At 39.4% G+C, this 16,660-nt stretch overlaps 1 protein-coding gene across 8 annotated transcripts in view; it reads left to right on the top strand.

Annotated features, from left to right (window-relative positions):
- Positions 1 to 15,246, top strand: part of RASGEF1B (RasGEF domain family member 1B) — a 642,014-nt gene extending 626,768 nt beyond the window's left edge. For all 8 annotated transcript variants that reach the window (XM_078445987.2, XM_060654774.2, XM_060654773.2 and 5 more), the window contains 8 exons: positions 398 to 493; positions 617 to 719; positions 2,158 to 2,237; positions 3,331 to 3,426; positions 8,500 to 8,595; positions 9,187 to 9,310; positions 10,695 to 10,767; positions 13,873 to 15,246. In XM_078445987.2, coding sequence (XP_078302113.1) covers positions 398 to 493; positions 617 to 719; positions 2,158 to 2,237; positions 3,331 to 3,426; positions 8,500 to 8,595; positions 9,187 to 9,310; positions 10,695 to 10,767; positions 13,873 to 13,897 — 693 coding nt within the window. In that variant the 3' untranslated portion in view covers positions 13,898 to 15,246. The remainder of the gene's footprint in view (positions 1 to 397; positions 494 to 616; positions 720 to 2,157; positions 2,238 to 3,330; positions 3,427 to 8,499; positions 8,596 to 9,186; positions 9,311 to 10,694; positions 10,768 to 13,872) is intronic.
- Positions 15,247 to 16,660: the final 1,414 nt, after the last annotated feature.

Below are 16,660 nucleotides of genomic sequence, written 5' to 3'. Positions count from 1 at the left end.
CCCCTGCTCTCTTGGCCTCTTCTTTCTGTGTTGATAGCAATTGGTATTCACACCCTATTAAGAAGTCAGGAATGTTTTAGAATGCAAGCAAACCCCTCCTTTGTGCTTGTGAGGACAGTTCCCACTGAAAGTGACTTAGGGAAGGGCACCATCTTGAATGCATCAGAGTATATTTCTAGATCTTACAGGTGTCACCTGACTGCACTAAGACATTTTGATATTTCTGTGAAAGGAGTCAAGAACGTTAGTGGTTTTCTCTCTCTGTGTCCCCACCCCCTCATTTTAGAAAGCTGTCTTAACCCATAAATTGGAATAAAGGCCCATATCTGACAAAGATGAAACCTGATAAACTCTTGTTTTGTCTCCAACTCATGGTCTCACTTTGCTCTCTCTGTAGAGTTGCTATAGTGAACAGAAGAAGACACGAAACTTAGAAGCTTACGTGGAATGGTTTAATCGCCTCAGCTACTTGGTTGCCACAGAAATCTGCATGGTGAGAAAATGAGTTTTCTCATTCTCCTAGCTCTCTCTATTATTTTTTCATACTTATTGGGTCTGTTGGATCTACATGTTGGCTAACTGCCCCCTCCCCGCTTTTTTCCCCACTTCTGTACAGCCTGTAAAGAAAAAGCACCGAGCAAGAATGATCGAGTATTTCATTGACGTAGCTCGGGAGTGTTTTAACATTGGCAACTTCAACTCCTTGATGGCGATAATCTGTGAGTGTTTTCTGGAAGATACGTGTCCTTTATTTTTATAGGGCCTATGAAATATGTCTACTAAAAATTTACAAATAGTACAGTTTTATTAATGAAAACTCTACTTTTTAACCCTGAATTGTCTTAGAATGTTCAGAATGCTTTAAATGTCCAAAGTCACATAAGTATGTATACTCTTTTTTAAGTATACAAGAATTCATGGAATACATTCAGTTTGTCCTCATCTGAACATTTATCTGTAAAAGCTCATAAGTGAGGTACTTTTCTAAATGAAGGATTTAAACAAAAATATTTGGGCAGCTTGTGTATCAAGCATTATAGAGATGCCTGATCTGAGGCTAAATTTTGTGATTCTGTCAGACTGGAGATGAGGGGGCCCTGAGAAACTGAAACATTTTCTGACTGCCCATGCAATACTTACCACCTTACGGCGCCTTATTACCCTAGTACACAAACTTTGCTCCTCCCTTATATCCTGGGGATTTTAACACCAGTGACCATGTTTCTTTTCATTGGTTTATTCATTTCGTTCATTTTATACTGGTTGTCATGCCACAAGTATTGATAATGACTCTTTCATTTAAAAATACCCTAATTGATAGGATAAATTATATGGTTCTCCTACACATTGTAGGTATTCAATATTTACCTGACTCTCTAGGGTCAAAGTCAGTTTGAAGCCAGAGAATCCACCAAATTTAATTCAATCCCTTTGATCCTGATAAATCCCCCCTCTCACCAATTCTGTTTTCCATTTTCTTTTTGTTATAATTTTCCTTGTCTTCTCCCTAAAAATACTTGCCAAATTTCAGCTTTTTGTCTGGTTTACTTCATGATGATGCTGAACAGATAGATAGATCATAGAAATCAGATACCTGTAAGTCCACAGACTACGTAATAGAAGATTACTTAATTTTCCCCCTTATCCCATTAAGAAAATGTCAAGACAAGCCATGTCATGGGAGAAAGTATTTGTAATACACATAGCTGAAAAAGAACTTGTATCCAGACTCTATAAAGGACCCTAAGAATCAATAAGAAGAAGACAAATAACCCAGTGAAAGAAGGGGCAGATACTTGGACCCTTCACAAAAGAAGATATACTAATATTCAATAAGTATATGAAACGGTGCTCTGCATCATCAGCCATAGGAGAAATACAAATTCACATCGCAGCGTAATACCATTTCACACACTGGAATGACTGAAATTAAAAGGGCTGGTTGAACCAAATATTGAGGATGTGGAACAAGTGGAATTTTCATATATTGTAGGTGAGAGTGTGGAATGGTATCACTACTGTGGAAAACTGGCAGATTTTTAAATAAAGTTAACTTACACTTAGTAATGAGCACTTTTTTAGAGGATAACTTCAAATGACTTATTTCTCCGTTTCAACTTTTTCTCCCTCCCCCTTCCCCCCATTTTAAATGGAAAGCTGGCATGAACATGAGCCCAGTCTCTCGACTGAAAAAAACATGGGCCAAAGTGAAGACTGCGAAGTTTGATGTTCTCGAGGTATGTGAAGCGGATGCCTTGCTGTGAAGTAACATTTTATACCCAGAAAGTGGAACTCTTCGGTGTGAGCTTGTCTCTTGATCAGGGAGTGCTACAGAGAAGAAAGTCCATCTCTTCTTATAGACACAGGAGATGGAAGGGTGTTCGAATTGGCAGAGGGGAGAATAAATCAGGTTGCAGGCCACCCCTTCCCTAGACAGAGGTGTTCATTTTAGGGTGAACTCACTGAGGAAATGGTGACCTGTCAGTTACATCCCATTGTATGCCAGGATGGAATCTGGGTCCTGAACCACTGGGAGTTCTATTTCAATGTGGGCCTACTACCTTCATTTATTTACAGTGTCCCAGGGGAGAAGTTCCCATCGCTACAGAAATACTCATTCACCATCCTTTCAGCAAATTTAGCTAACCTGTGAAAAAGCTCTTCTGATATAATTCTGAACATAGTAAGAATTGTACATGAAGGCATTTGTGTTTGGGTCATATTAATGTCATTATTGCCTTGGTGTGTTGGTGCTTTGAATCAGCTGTCTTTGGAGATAATGTGTTCTTTCCTAAGTTTTCCTCCAAATTGGGAAGTATCATTGGATATGTTGCATTATGCTTTTATTCATATTGTGTAATAAATTTCTTCTCCTTCTTATAAGATAGTATGCTTCAATTGCTTATGAATGATTTGCTAACAAATGCAAAGGATAAGTTCACTGCAGAGTGTTGGATCATTATGCATGGCTAACCATCAACTGACCCATTAACCTTTAGATGAGACCAGGAATTGGTTTCCTATGCTGGGGTTTCATTCTTTGTTATCAGTTTTAAGTCTAATCTCAACAGTGAACCCGGAAAGAATTTGTTCTAGGTTTGATGTGATCGAAGCTGACATACGCTTGTTTAAATAAGGCAAACCTCAAGAAAGGAAACATTTGTGTTCTGATATGTTTCATGCCTGTGTGTGTGTATGAGAGGGGTAAATCCTATTCTTAATGGGTTCCCTCACCTAGTGTGATTTTTTTTATGTAGAGTTAATAGGATCTTGCAAACTTTCTGCAGATGAGAAGTAAATGGTTAATACTCTTCTCTCTTTTGTGGACAGCATCAGATGGACCCTTCAAGCAATTTCTACAATTACCGAACAGCTCTTCGTGGGGCAGCACAAAGGTCTTTAACTGCTCACAGCAGCAGAGAGAAGGTGTGTACTTAAAGGGGTTTTATTCATGGTAGAGTTCCCATGTTGTTGCACTGAAATGCATAGAGAAGGAAAGTGCTAAAGAAAGGTACCATGTTATTATCCATTACAAATGGATATTATTGTGTTGTTAGTGCATTACTTAAATGATCATTTTGTAACATGTCTTAGTTGTTTTTCAAGCAATAAATTAAGTACTATGTTAAGATGACTGATAACATTAGAATAATTTGACTTCATGGAAAATAGACATTTTAGCTCTGCACAAGATAGCTAACTTAATGTAACCTTTTTTCTTAAAAGAATTAGCTTACCTCCCATGGTTAAGTCATTTATTTTCAGAAAGTAGGTTACTTGCTGTAGCATTAGGCCTGCTGTTACTAATTGGATATGCGGGCAGCAGAAAAAGAATGAGGGTGATGTCTGAGAAATTAATGGTCCTTATTCTATCTACCCTCACCTTAAACAATTTAATGCTACATCCCCTTGATTCTGAGGGTCCTGTCTTGCCCATGTCAGTGTTCTGTTTCCTTACATGGAAAGGAAAAGTCATTTCAACATTTAGGGATCATGTTATCTGCAAAGTTAACCCATGGTGATGGTAAATGGGCTGATGAAGTTGTTTGATGAGAGTTATTTCTTGCTTAGATTCTATCATCTTTTAAGTTAAACTGTGTCTTCAACAAATTTTTTAAAATGAGGGTAAAAAACACTTCAGGGCATCTCAATCACTTCCACAAAGAAGCTTCAGCTTCAACGATCTAAAATAAAGACAAACACAAAAAGAAACGCCACCTTCTGAAAATGTTAAATTGGTTCTCAACAAAATCCAAAATATCAGTTCGGATAACATTTGAGAGATACTGTGAATAGGTTAATTTTTTTTTTTTTTTAAATAAAGAAACAAGATCAGAGAGGGGATGAAGCAGAGAGAACTCTCTTTAGCCCGACAGAGTGTACCAGCTTTTACACTTTACTTGCTCAAATCCCAGCACACCTGTGACAAGATTGAAAAAAAAAAAAAATTGAATGAGAAGTTTCTTAAGGTTGAGCTTCAGAAAGTCAACATGTGGGGGGCTGTCTGTATCTTCTCATTCACCCTCGCAGTTGGATGCAAGTTTCTTTCTGTGGAACCCTCCAGGAGAGCCAGGAGACTATAGAATCCTGTCTCTAAGCAGGGAGCTCTAGTCCTGGCCAAAGACATTCTGAAGTCCAGCCCCCAAAAAGATTATACTTGTGGGACTCTTAATAGCCTTTTCCAGAAAATAGTCCAAGGTATTTACCCTTTACGTCATTTGATAAATTCTGTCTGCTTCAGTTTTGTTGTTTTTTTAAACTCAGTTATGCGTGAGCATATGAGTTATACTCTCTAGTTCACAAAACAAATGAAATCACCACTGTTAAAAAAAATTCCATTGCTTTTTCACAATTGGCCTCAAAGGCTGTGAATGAAAACATCTCTGGGTAAAACACATCTTTTATTCAAGAGAATTGAAGTGAGGGTAAATTCTCTTTATTCCTAAGTAATTTAAAAATCTTCGTAGCAACGTGATTAGAGTAATAGTATCTTTAATATTCTTTCAGATTTTAAGTTTATGTGGCCAAAGTGGCACATCTCTAGGTGCCATATCAAGGTACAAATCAACTCTGTCTTCCACACAGAGGCCCTTAAATGATCTCTAAATAGCTGTTTTTCCTGTGGGTACTCATGCCTCCAGGTTTTTAACCATTCCTCATATGATTACATGGTTTTAAATCCTTTTACCATTTCATTTATGTTTGTGGAAACTTGTTCCTGCCCAACAGCATTCATTTCTAGGTGTGAAACTGATAATGAGGTATATTTACCAAGTCTCTGAATTAAGAATATTTTTAAAGGGGGGCACCTTTCAGTGGTAGAGCATGACTCTTGATCTTGGGGTCATGGATTCGAGCCCCACATTGGGGGCAGAGATTACTTAAAATCTATAAAAATATATTTATATATTTCTATTAATATTTTCTTATTTATATTTATAAATATGTTACATATTATATAAATATATTTATAAATAATTTTTTATGTTTAATTATTTGTTAACATATTTATATATTAAAAATATATATTAAAAAGTGAAAAAAAGAATATTTTGAAAGGAAATTAGAAAACATTATTACATGAGAAGTTCTCCCATTAAAGACATCATTGGCAAGACCTCCCAGTAACTGTAGACTTTTGCTGTCTCCTCTTGGTAACCCATACATCCACCTTAGTGCCTGGAAACCCAAAGTCTTTAAAACTTTCCTGATTTTTATCATGTTAGATTTGTTGTAGGGGGTACAGGTATGAAGAGAACTCTCAATGAGTAAATTAGAATTTGAAGAAGCCTGTGAGACTTCTTTCTGGCATGTGGGCATAAGGAACAGAACAGTAAAGGGAAATTACTTCGATTTCTATATTCTTGGAAGAGTGATTCAAACCATTAATAGTGGATCAATCCAACAATTCCACTTCTGGGTCTTTATCCAAAGAAAATGAAAAGATACATGCACCCCTAGATTTATTGCAGCATGATTTAAAATAGCTAAGATATGGAAACAGCCTTGAGTAGCCACAGATGGATGAATGGATAAAGAAATTGTGGTGCATATACACAACAGAATGTTATTCAGCCATATAAAAAGAACGAACTCTTGTCACTTGTGACAACACAGATGAACCTCCTCAAGGACATTAAGCTAAGTTAAATAAGTCAGACAAAAACAAATACCAGATGATCTCTCTTACATGTGAAATCTCTGTTTCTCTCTCTGTCTCTCTCTGCTCTCTCTCTCTATGTATTTATATGATCATCTTGTAGGCACCACGAATGTAAAAATTAAAGGATAGCCTCTGTGCCTCGGCCAGAGGCACATGACAGGAAGTTAGGAAAAGTTTAAATATCAGTGTGAGAATGGTCAACACCACGTGAATCTCACTGCCCAGCACTGAGAATAGAGTGCAGAGATAAAATTCTTGCTTAAAAGCTGTCACACTATGCAAACATTGCACCTTGATTATAACTTAGTTTTCATTTCCCTATGATGGTATATCCTTATTGTCTTATAAGTGCATCAATAATAGTTTTCCCTGTTTATGGGCCTTACTGTTTTTTTGGCAGTGCTTAACCGAGGTCAGACCTAAATTATTGAATTTAATCCTCACTACAACTCAATAAGGTTGATTTCATTTTAGGTTCCATTTTAATGTGAGGAAACTAGGTTTTTTTTTTTGTTTTTTTTTTTTTTATTTTTTTTATTTTTTTGAAACTAGGTTTTTTTTATACCAGGGCTTGGTGAACTTTTCCCATTAAGGGCCAGACCATAAATATTTTAGGCTTTGTAGCTCATACAGCCTCCAATGCAACTAGTCAACTCTGATGTGGAGGCATAAAAGCAGACATGGACAATATGTAGATGAGTAAGTGACTATGGCTATTTTCCAGTAAAGCTGTCTGGCCACTGTAAGTTGAATTCCCTACAATTTTCATGCTCAAGAAATATTATTTTGATATTTTCCCAGCCATTTAAGAATGTAGGCCATACCAAAACAGGTCCTGGAGCTGTGCTGGGCTATGGGCCTCCATTTGTCGACTCCTGGGTTGTGCCGCCAATAAATTGGGGGACCACATTTTAAGCTGATTCCAATGGAATCTAGAACCCACACTTCCCAATTAGAGGAGGTCTTTCAAAGAAATGAAGTTCAGGTGTGCTTTTATGCTTGTTACTATAGCTGTTTCGTTCTAAAATAATAGAGAATTAGCCAGTAATATTTGAAGGAGGGGATCGTTACTAATTTGGCTTTAGAGACTTCCACAGACGATAGTAAATGCTTAAAAGTATATTCAAAGACACTATCAAAACTGAAGATTCACTTTGGCTATTTCAGTGACCAATGAAACAAAAATAGCCAAAGCTTGCTTTTTAAAAATGACTTTATGAAGAAATCCGAATTTATCTCTAGAGGTGAAAACTGGTACTTCATATTTGTGTGTTTGAGCCCAAAGGTATGTTTTCCAGACCTCCCATTCATTTAGGATAGATGCACCCCATGAGTCATAAGCTTAGGGAAACTTCAAAAACCTGCTCTCCAGTAAACAGCTGAGGCGCACAACTTGTGTTTGGAACGTTATTTGCATTGTAGCAAATTTAGAGTCTTCAGAGACTTGTTGGCATTTGAGTGACAGTGGAAGTTACTATGTCAGAGCTTTGTTCTTTGTTCGTTATGGACTTACCAGGATTTAGGATGCTTTCTTAGAGATTATTGTTTTAGGGTGATTAATTAAATACCACCTCATCAAATCAAAGACACGAGGTAAAGAAACCTTACTGGAGGAGGTTTATTGTTTTTCAAACAGACACTCTAATTTACACATTTATATTCCTCCTTCACTTGTACACATCTCCCAACATATTGTGCAAGGTACTGCTTAGGTGATTTCCCATGAGGACAGGTGCGTACTTGTTCTGTTCCATGAAGGCCAGGTTTACTCAAGAGGAAGTATGTAGCAACTATTACCTAAAATCCTGACCTCTCCCATGATCTTGAGCAATGAATGTTCATCTAACAAGACATTCCTCTAGAATGTAGAAGTCTCATTGATCTAACAGCACAGATTGTAGCAGGGAGTTGGGTCACGCATCTTGAAATCTTGGGACCTGCAGCGACAGGTATTCCGTTAATATTTTGCTCTAACTAAAGGGGTTGCTAAATGAAAAGCAAGAGTTCTTTTAGATCTCTCCTCCTTTGACGGCTAGACCTTTTAGATTTATTATACGCTGTTGCAATGGGAAAAACTGCAGAAACTACCTGAAGCCATCTACTTCCTAATGCCTATTGTCTCTGCTGCGTTTTGGTTAGTAATAGCATTTGCATCTTAAGCAAAATTATGTAAGGGAGGAAACTAATGTCATGGGAGGTAAACAAAACACTATCTTAATTCATGGTAGCCTTTTATGTAATCTGGAACTAATGTTGTTCATTAATTTCTTGTACTGTTTGATGAGAAGCTAAATATTTATTTACCCAAACAAATGAAAATCTTTTGTTTTCTCTAGATTGTGATACCCTTCTTCAGTCTTTTAATCAAAGATATTTATTTCCTCAATGAGGGCTGTGCCAACCGCCTTCCAAACGGCCATGTCAATTTTGAGGTAAGAATAGGCTGCAAGAATCTGTGCACAGAGAGGGTCCAGGCCCCCCTACGTTACATCTCAGGCCAGGCAGCCTAAGCTTATTCTGAAGTTCTAGAAGAAAGTTTTCTCCTTATTGTTTTGTAAGACAATAACAATACTGGGGCGCCTGGGCGGCTCAGTTGGTTGAGCATCCGACTTCAGCTCAGGTCGTGATCTCACGGTTCATGGGTTCGAGCCCTGCGTCTGGCTGTGTGATGACAGCTCAGAGCCTAGAGCCTGCTTCGGATTCTGTGTCTCCCTCTCTCTCTGCCCCTCCCCTGCTCATGCTCTGTCTCTCAAAAATAAATAAACATTAAAAAAATTTTTAAAAAGAAAGAAAGAAAATAACAATACTGAGTAGAAGAAAGTAGCTGCAACATTATTATTCATTAATATCTAGAGGTACATGAGTACATTTATACTTATTCCTCGCAAATACCTATAGCGAGTTTTTATCAAATTAAGAAAATCATGTAGTTCAGTTGATTAGAAGCCAGAAGGAAACATTAAATGGAATGCTCAGGATTTTTGATGGCTGCCTTTAAATGCACTTCTTTTATTGTTTCCTAGAAATTTTGGGAACTGGCCAAACAAGTGAGTGAATTCATGATATGGAAACAAGTAGAGTGTCCATTTGAGAGGGACCGGAAGATCTTGCAGTATCTGCTCACAGTACCAGTCTTCAGTGAAGATGGTGAGTAGGCCTTTCGGCTGGAACTGCCAGCAGCATCCACAACCCTGCAATTGGGAGATTCCTGTATCCATGCTTGGTGCCTGGTTCCTCCTATCGTAGGAGGCCTATCTTCTGACCTACTCCACTTGAGAGTTTTCTGTTGAACAGGAAACCATATGATTTATCCCTAAAGTAGTTGAATCGGGCAGTCATTCTTCACCCATAAGTAGTTTCTGTGTTTAAGCATTCTTTATAATACTAGATCTGCAAAGCTTTGGGCACAAATGGAAAGTCATTGAAGGATTTTTTTCCCCTTGTTTGGACATGCTTCATTGGAGAAAAAAGGTGTTTTGTTTGTGGTATGTTGATATTAAAAGTAATTTGAAAAAAGCAAAAATAAAAAAATAGTGGCTACCTGCTGCTTTTTGAAAAAGTAGTGGAAAATCTTGACCCATTAAAACATTAAGGAATTTGGGGGGCTCCTGGGTGGTTCAGTCTGTTGAGTACCTGACTTCAGCTCAGTCATGATCTCGCAGTTTGTGAGTTCAAGCCTCACATCGGGCTCTGTGCTGACAGCTCAGAGCCTGGAGCCTGTTTCAGGTTCTGTGTTTCCCAACTCTGCTCCTCCCCGACTCATGCTCTGTCTCTCTCATAAACAAATAAACATAATTGTTTTTTTTAAATTAAGGAATTTGAGGCAGAAACAGTGATTGTCTATACTGAAAAAAAAATTGGAAGAGAGTTAAAATTTATAAAAGACTTAGAAATTTGTTGTACTGATCTTTTATATCCTAATATTCTAGAAATCAATAGTATTTTTCCCAGTAGATTGATAGTGTTTTTGATAATGACTGAAGTGCATTTTGCACTAATATTACACATTCCAGAGGGGGCTCGATTGTTATTAATCTCTACAAATAGGATTAATAACACACTTTAAAATCATTGCATGAGTTTCCTTTTGATTTACAAATAAAAAAATATTAGAGGGGTGAAAATTTGACCTAGAAAATCTGGCTTTTTAGCTTCTAAAGGTTTTTTAAAAATCAAGGCTACCAGGAAAGGATCTCCCTCCCCTCCCCGTCTTCATAAAGAACATAAACGTGAGCGTAGGATAGCATCATGCAGCTTGCATTTGTAAGCTGTTTTGCCTCATAAACCGTCAGTTAATTAAGTGCATTTTTGGCCTAGAACCCCTTGGGTTTTGGGTCTGAGATGGTCAATCAGGGGCAAAGTGACATTCGGTGTTCGTAATGAAACTGTAATGCTTCTCAGTTGTCATTGGATATTTTAAAGAGTTTTGCTGTAGGGGTGGGCTCCGGTTAAACAGGAGATGGATGGGGGCGGGGGCAATACCAAGAGAAGGCCTCAGTGTTAATGCATTCTTACCTGTGGTTGATTGTAGCACTCTACTTGGCTTCCTATGAGAGTGAAGGACCTGAAAATCACATAGAGAAGGACAGATGGAAGTCCCTAAGGTGAGTCTCCGTGCTTCTCGTTGCTGGTCTATGGGCCATGTTGGACGTACCTGGGGAAAGCCACGTGCTTTTCTGTAGGAAGTCCCTCCCTGTGTGTTCTGAGTCCTTTCTGCTCCTTAACTTTTGTCAGCTGGATTTTTGTGGCTTAGAGTCCTCATCATTCAGTTTTATCGCCTTTCACTTTTTTATACTGTCAGATACACAGTGACTCTCCTCTCCTTTCTTTCTCCCGTTATTTTATGGAAGAACTGAAATTACCCCATGGTACGGTCGAAAGAACACTGACTCTCCTCATCATCTAAAAAAATAACAAGTTCAGACTATATTTCCGAATAGTTTTAAAACTAAAATTTTATTTGACCTCAGATAAAGGAGATCCAAGTACCAGTTGGCTCAGTAAATCTAAGCATGTCACTCTTCTTAGTGACTGGATCTTGGTCCCCACTTTGGTTTGAGAGAGAGGAAGCTGGGACTTAAAAGACAATCCAGAACCTATTCAAATTAAAAAAAAATCGTGTTAATCTATTGGCATTTTCAAACAAATGTATTTTCTAAAAGAAAACAACAAGAATAGCTAAATGTATATTTTAACTATTTTAGATATTTTAATAGGTAAAATAGGCCAAGATATAGTAATCATGTAATCAGAATTGCTCTACTTGTATTTCTACTAAGAACCTCTGGGAACACGTGCCTTTTTGTACCAGGGTGGACAAGCACGGTCCTGTTCTTCCCAGAGTCATTTGGGAGTCTTCGTTTTACTCGGTATTGGGCTAGGTTTTGCAAACCAGGGTGTCTGAGATATATTTGGTTTTGTGTGATTTCATTTGTTTCAAAGGAAAAGTTAGGTTTTCTTTGTACCTCTCAACGCGGAGGGATGAGGTACAGAGGCATTGAAAATATCAGCCTTACAACACGTCATGGTGATGGGTAAAGGACTGGACACGTTTTGGTTTTTGTTTTTTATCCCAGACACAGACGTAAAGAAGGTGTGGCCAACACCTGCAATCAGGGGATATAACAGGGCTTGCTGGGTTGGTGCTCGGTTCTATTTTTAATGACATTGTGGGCCTGCCAGTGGCACATTTCTATTAAAACTTTGTATTACTCTGTGCTGGTATTGAAGGGTATTTACTGCACTCTTCAGCATTGTTCATGTGTAACACATGAGGCTCATAGTCTACATCTTGCTGGAAAAAGGATTTGGGAATTACTCCTTGTCCTCCTAATTGTTAGGTGAACTTTGCTTTCCACGCTTCTCCTCTTCATAATCCTCCTTCTTTCTTTCTTTCTTTCTTTCTTTCTTTCTTCCTTCCTTCCTTCCTTCCTTCCTTCCTTCCTTCCTTCCTTCCTTTTTTTAAAGCATGAGGTTGATATGGCCCTTGAGCATAGCTTAGCTCTGGTTACTTTTCCTAGAGACTTTTAAAAAAAGTAGTAAGCAGATAAACTGGTTGTACAAAAATGATGCCTGGTATCCGTGTGACCCATGAAATCCAGACACTTGAAAATAGTCCAAACCTACCACATCCTTCTTTTCCAGTTGTTATTCTTTTATGCCCTATTCCTCCTGATTGGTGGTTAGTTTGGAGGGGTTTGTAAGTCAAAGTAAAGATCGAATTGTACAATCTCTTCTCCTGTTTGTATGTATTATACAAACAGTATACAGTACCAGTTAACATTTGATTGGTTGAAATGTGACCAAAGAAGTTAGTGGAGAATTTAGAAATGCGAAGTGAAAAAGAGGGGCCCTGGACTGGCTTAAATTCAGACGCAAATCCGTGAATCCGAGCTGAGCTGTACTCAACTCAAGTGTTCAGTAATAATACTTCTGAGAAGCATTCATTGAGGGACTGGCCCCGACACAAATAGTGTGACTGGTATACAGAGAAATATGTATATAAACACAGTGAAGATGTATTTTTGGTATAAAAGACTAGTTTCACATGAAAATTGTTTTTTGTTTTTTTTTTTTTAATTTAAGTTTATTTATTTTTGAGATGGGGGACGGGGAAGGGCAGAGAGAAAGGAGAGAGAATCCCAGCCAGGCTCAACGCTGTCAGACGTGGTGCTCGAACTCACAAACTGTGAGATCATGACCTGAGCCGAAATCAGGAGTTGGACACTCAGCCGACTGAGCCACCCAGGCGCCCCAACCTGAAAATTGTTTTTAAGGAGCCCTGAAGACCAAACTGCCCTTTGAGTCCGGGTGTAAGCCATGCACTCTGCCCTTTCCATATCCTGTGTAATGTCCAGCCCCCCCCCCCCCAGGGCCTCCCCCCTCCCTGACTCGTATCTCCCCAGAAAGAGTCTAAGGCAGTTTTCTCCTGTTACAGACCAAGGCGTTTTTTTGTAGCTCACTGCTTCTTGTCTCCCCTACAGTGTAAGCCCCCTGAAGGCAAGCACAGTCTTCCTTGTGCTCCTGCAGTGTTGGGTTACTGCAGGAGGCCAAGGCATAGCAATCACCAAGAGGATAAAGAGGGGAAATAGGCTATGAGCGTTTGCAAAACCCCGTGTGTCAAGTGGGTACGAAGACTAATTGTTCTAGAGTGATAGTACCTACCTGAAAACTTACATGTGCATTAGCTTTGAAGGCAATAAGATAATTTCACATAGACGCTTTTCCTGCTCACCCTAGAGTCGTTCATCCAGACACACTCAGCAGTGGCAATGACAAATGTACCTCCGAGGGGAGACACCTTTCTTGTCGCTTGCTATTTAAATGCTCTCAATGGACATGTAATGTGAAGACACTTCTATTTACTGAGTAAACCCATCTGCGATAAGACCAGTGCAGACGCGAAAGCTTTTTATAATTAATGACTTCTGTTTGTCTTCTTGTTTTTGTTTTAATATAAAGCCACTCAAAGCTTTACCTAAAAACAAAGCTTTTGCCGTCTCCGTTAATATTTATTTGAAGTGACTAGCAAGTCACTAGCACAAAAACAGATGGACTTCAATGCTTCGTATTTTTTTCTTTCTCTTTTTAATTACATGTAATCAAACTTAAAGCCTAGGAAAGGTGAAACTAGTATCAGACAGGGCCCTTGAATCCTTACCGAAATAATCTGCCACTTTTGTTCTCATCCTGTCTTCTTTACAATGCAGGTCCAGCCTCTTAGGCAGAGTTTAACCAACGGGGGATGCTGACTGTCACTGCTGCTGCTGCTGTCGCTCGGATCGCTGAAGGGCTGGCCTTTGTTTTCTGGCATCTAGTTCTACAAAAAAACATGCTAAGTCCCCGCGAGCAAACTCACTCAAGAGCAGATGGGGGACTTGTTTCCCACAGCTGACAGATTGACTCGGATTTTGTGAGAGACTGAAATGTTCGCTGAAGACACTTGAGAAAGAATCCTCTACAGATCCCAGCTCTGCACATGATTCATCTTCTGGAATTTCCATGTGAATCACAGCTCTGCACCTGGATGGAGCTTTCTTTTGTGTGTGTGTGTTTTTTATTTGGTTGAACATTTGCTGCTAATGGGACTTGCCCAGCTGAGTGCTGGCTCTGAGGAAGCCCATGTTTCTTTGTTAACTTAAATGAAAAAGGGAGAGGAGGGAGGGGAGAAAATCTTCCATGTAGATCCCCGCTCCAGCCCCGTGGTATCGCCAGGAGGGGTAAGACTGGTTGAATGCTGACTCTGGACTTTGTTTCCCTTTAGTGTGTGCTGTGTTTTGAATTCCTCTCCTCCCTCTTCCTGCAAGATTTTGAGTTGGCTGCTGGTTAGCAAACTCCTTTTTACCCATATAAGTTATTTAATATAATGAAGCTCAACACTGTGGTAGGAAAATAGCCACTAGGGAAAAAAAAAAAAAAAAGCAGAGTTTGTCACTGGACTGCTTAATGTTCTAGAAGGACTTTTCGTTTTCTCTGCCCTTCTGAGCTGTTTACAACTGACCACTGTGTTCTACAGATGTATTTTGCCGTAGTTTTTTGTTACTTAGTTTTCCATCATGCCAATTTTGTTTTCCTCTTGTAAATTTAAATTATCTGACTTTAAGGGTCTTGGAAAAACCCACAGCCAAATTACAATTTAATTTCTTGAACAGACTGATTTTTCATTATGTTTTTGGAGCCTGTCGGTGACTAAACGTGAACAAAGAATAAATTGGAAAGTGACCGGCCCCCTCCCCTCCACTGCAGCAGTGAACGCAAACAAATGGAAAACATCTTGCCGTTAACTCAAAGGTCGATCTAGTTGTGAAATAGTTCGCCTTGTTAAACATCTCAGTAAGGGTGTAGTTGCTCTGCAAACAGCCATTCTATTTATTTACTCTAGGAGAAACTGTAGAGTAGTAAACCGCGCTGATGAACAAAACAAAAACATCGTGTTCAAAACAGAGATGTATTTGAGAACCTCATGACATGGTTTCAAAACACAGAGCATGTATATGTATGCTGCACGCCGTCTCTGCAGACCTGAAACGTCTCCAAGCTGTCCCTTTACAACCATCAATATATTTTACACTCTGCGGCCAGGACTTGTGGCGTCTCTCCTTTCTTTTATGGATGCGACTGTGGGGGTGGGGTGGGGGTGGGGCTGCTGTCAAAGGAGTTCAACTCAAGTGACTGGCTAGGAGTGCGTCCGTCCTTGAGGAGGTGGCCTTTAGTAGGAGTATTTACGTGGGCATTTGCTTTCTGGAACTGGGTCAAAGTAAGCATTTAATGAACTGCACCTGCCAGGCACTTTCCAAGTGTTTAGCATGGACCAGGATCCTCCCTTTTTGGCACATGTTGGTAATAATAATCATAATTTGTCTAAGGCCCATAGCTAATGAGAGGCCCAAAGATTTGAAAGAGAACTTCTTTTTTTTTAATGTTTATTTATTTTTGAAAGAGAGAGAGAGAGACAGAGTGTGAGCAGGGAAGGGGCAGAGAGAGAAGGAGACAAAGTCCGAAGCAGGCTCCCGGTGCTGAGCTGTCAGCACAGAGCCTGACATGGGGCTCGAACTCACAGACCTCGAGATCATGACCTGAGCCAAAGTCGGACGCTCAGCTGACTGAGCCACCAAGGTGCCCCTGAACAAGTCCTTCTGATTTCAGAGTCCAAGCTTAAACCATGCTGCCAAGCGTTCTCCAAATTCAGTATAACCTCCCAGACTTGCAAATAGCATGGTCATCTTGGTTAGGTGCAGATTTGGATTTGGAGGACTGGGGTGGAGCCCGGTGATGCTAATGCTATTGGTCCTGGAATCTGCTAAGAGTTGCAAGGCACGCCACAATACTGCTGCCTTGCCCTGAGGAATGCTTCTCCCTGAACTCCAGGCCCCTTTAATGGTTGCCATGACAGCAATGATGTTTATCTCTCAGCCACCTACATCCAGGGTCAGCTACCTCTGGGCTGCTGGCCAAGTCTGCCTGTTTCACAGGGCCCACAAGGTAACAATGGTTGAAAAACATCAAAAGAATAATATTTTATGATACGTGAAAATTATATGAAACTTACATTTCAGTGTCCGTAAATGAAGTGGGACACAGCCACCCTCATCTAGTGCATTTTCTTGTGGCTACTTTTTGCTGGAGAGTTTTATAGTTGTGGCAGAGCCTGGATGGCCCACAGAGCCTCAAATATTTACGGCCCCTTCCAGAAAGTTTGCTGACTGACCTCTGATCTAAAGTGGTCATTTTGAGCATTACATAAATGAATTTGCAAAAATGCTATAAGGTCTCTATGATAGCATTAGATACATAAAGTGGCTGCTGAAAAAATTTTACCAAAGTGGTATTAGGCTTATGAAATGTGATTCCAAGTCTATTTAAACAAAAAGTTTTCACGGAAAGAGTTACCATTCTCACACAAACCCTCTTGTTTCAATATCTAGATAAAGCAGCGGTTTAAACTGTGTACTTTAGTCATCTGTGGAAATCATTTACTATTCTCCTCTTTGTGCTGTG

This window comes from Panthera onca, chromosome B1 (assembly GCF_046562875.1).
Source record: "Panthera onca isolate mPanOnc1 chromosome B1, mPanOnc1 haplotype 2, whole genome shotgun sequence".
NCBI lineage: Eukaryota > Metazoa > Chordata > Mammalia > Carnivora > Felidae > Panthera > Panthera onca.
The sequence above is the reverse complement of the archived record's forward strand: the minus strand, read 5'-3'. Positions and strand labels throughout refer to the sequence as shown.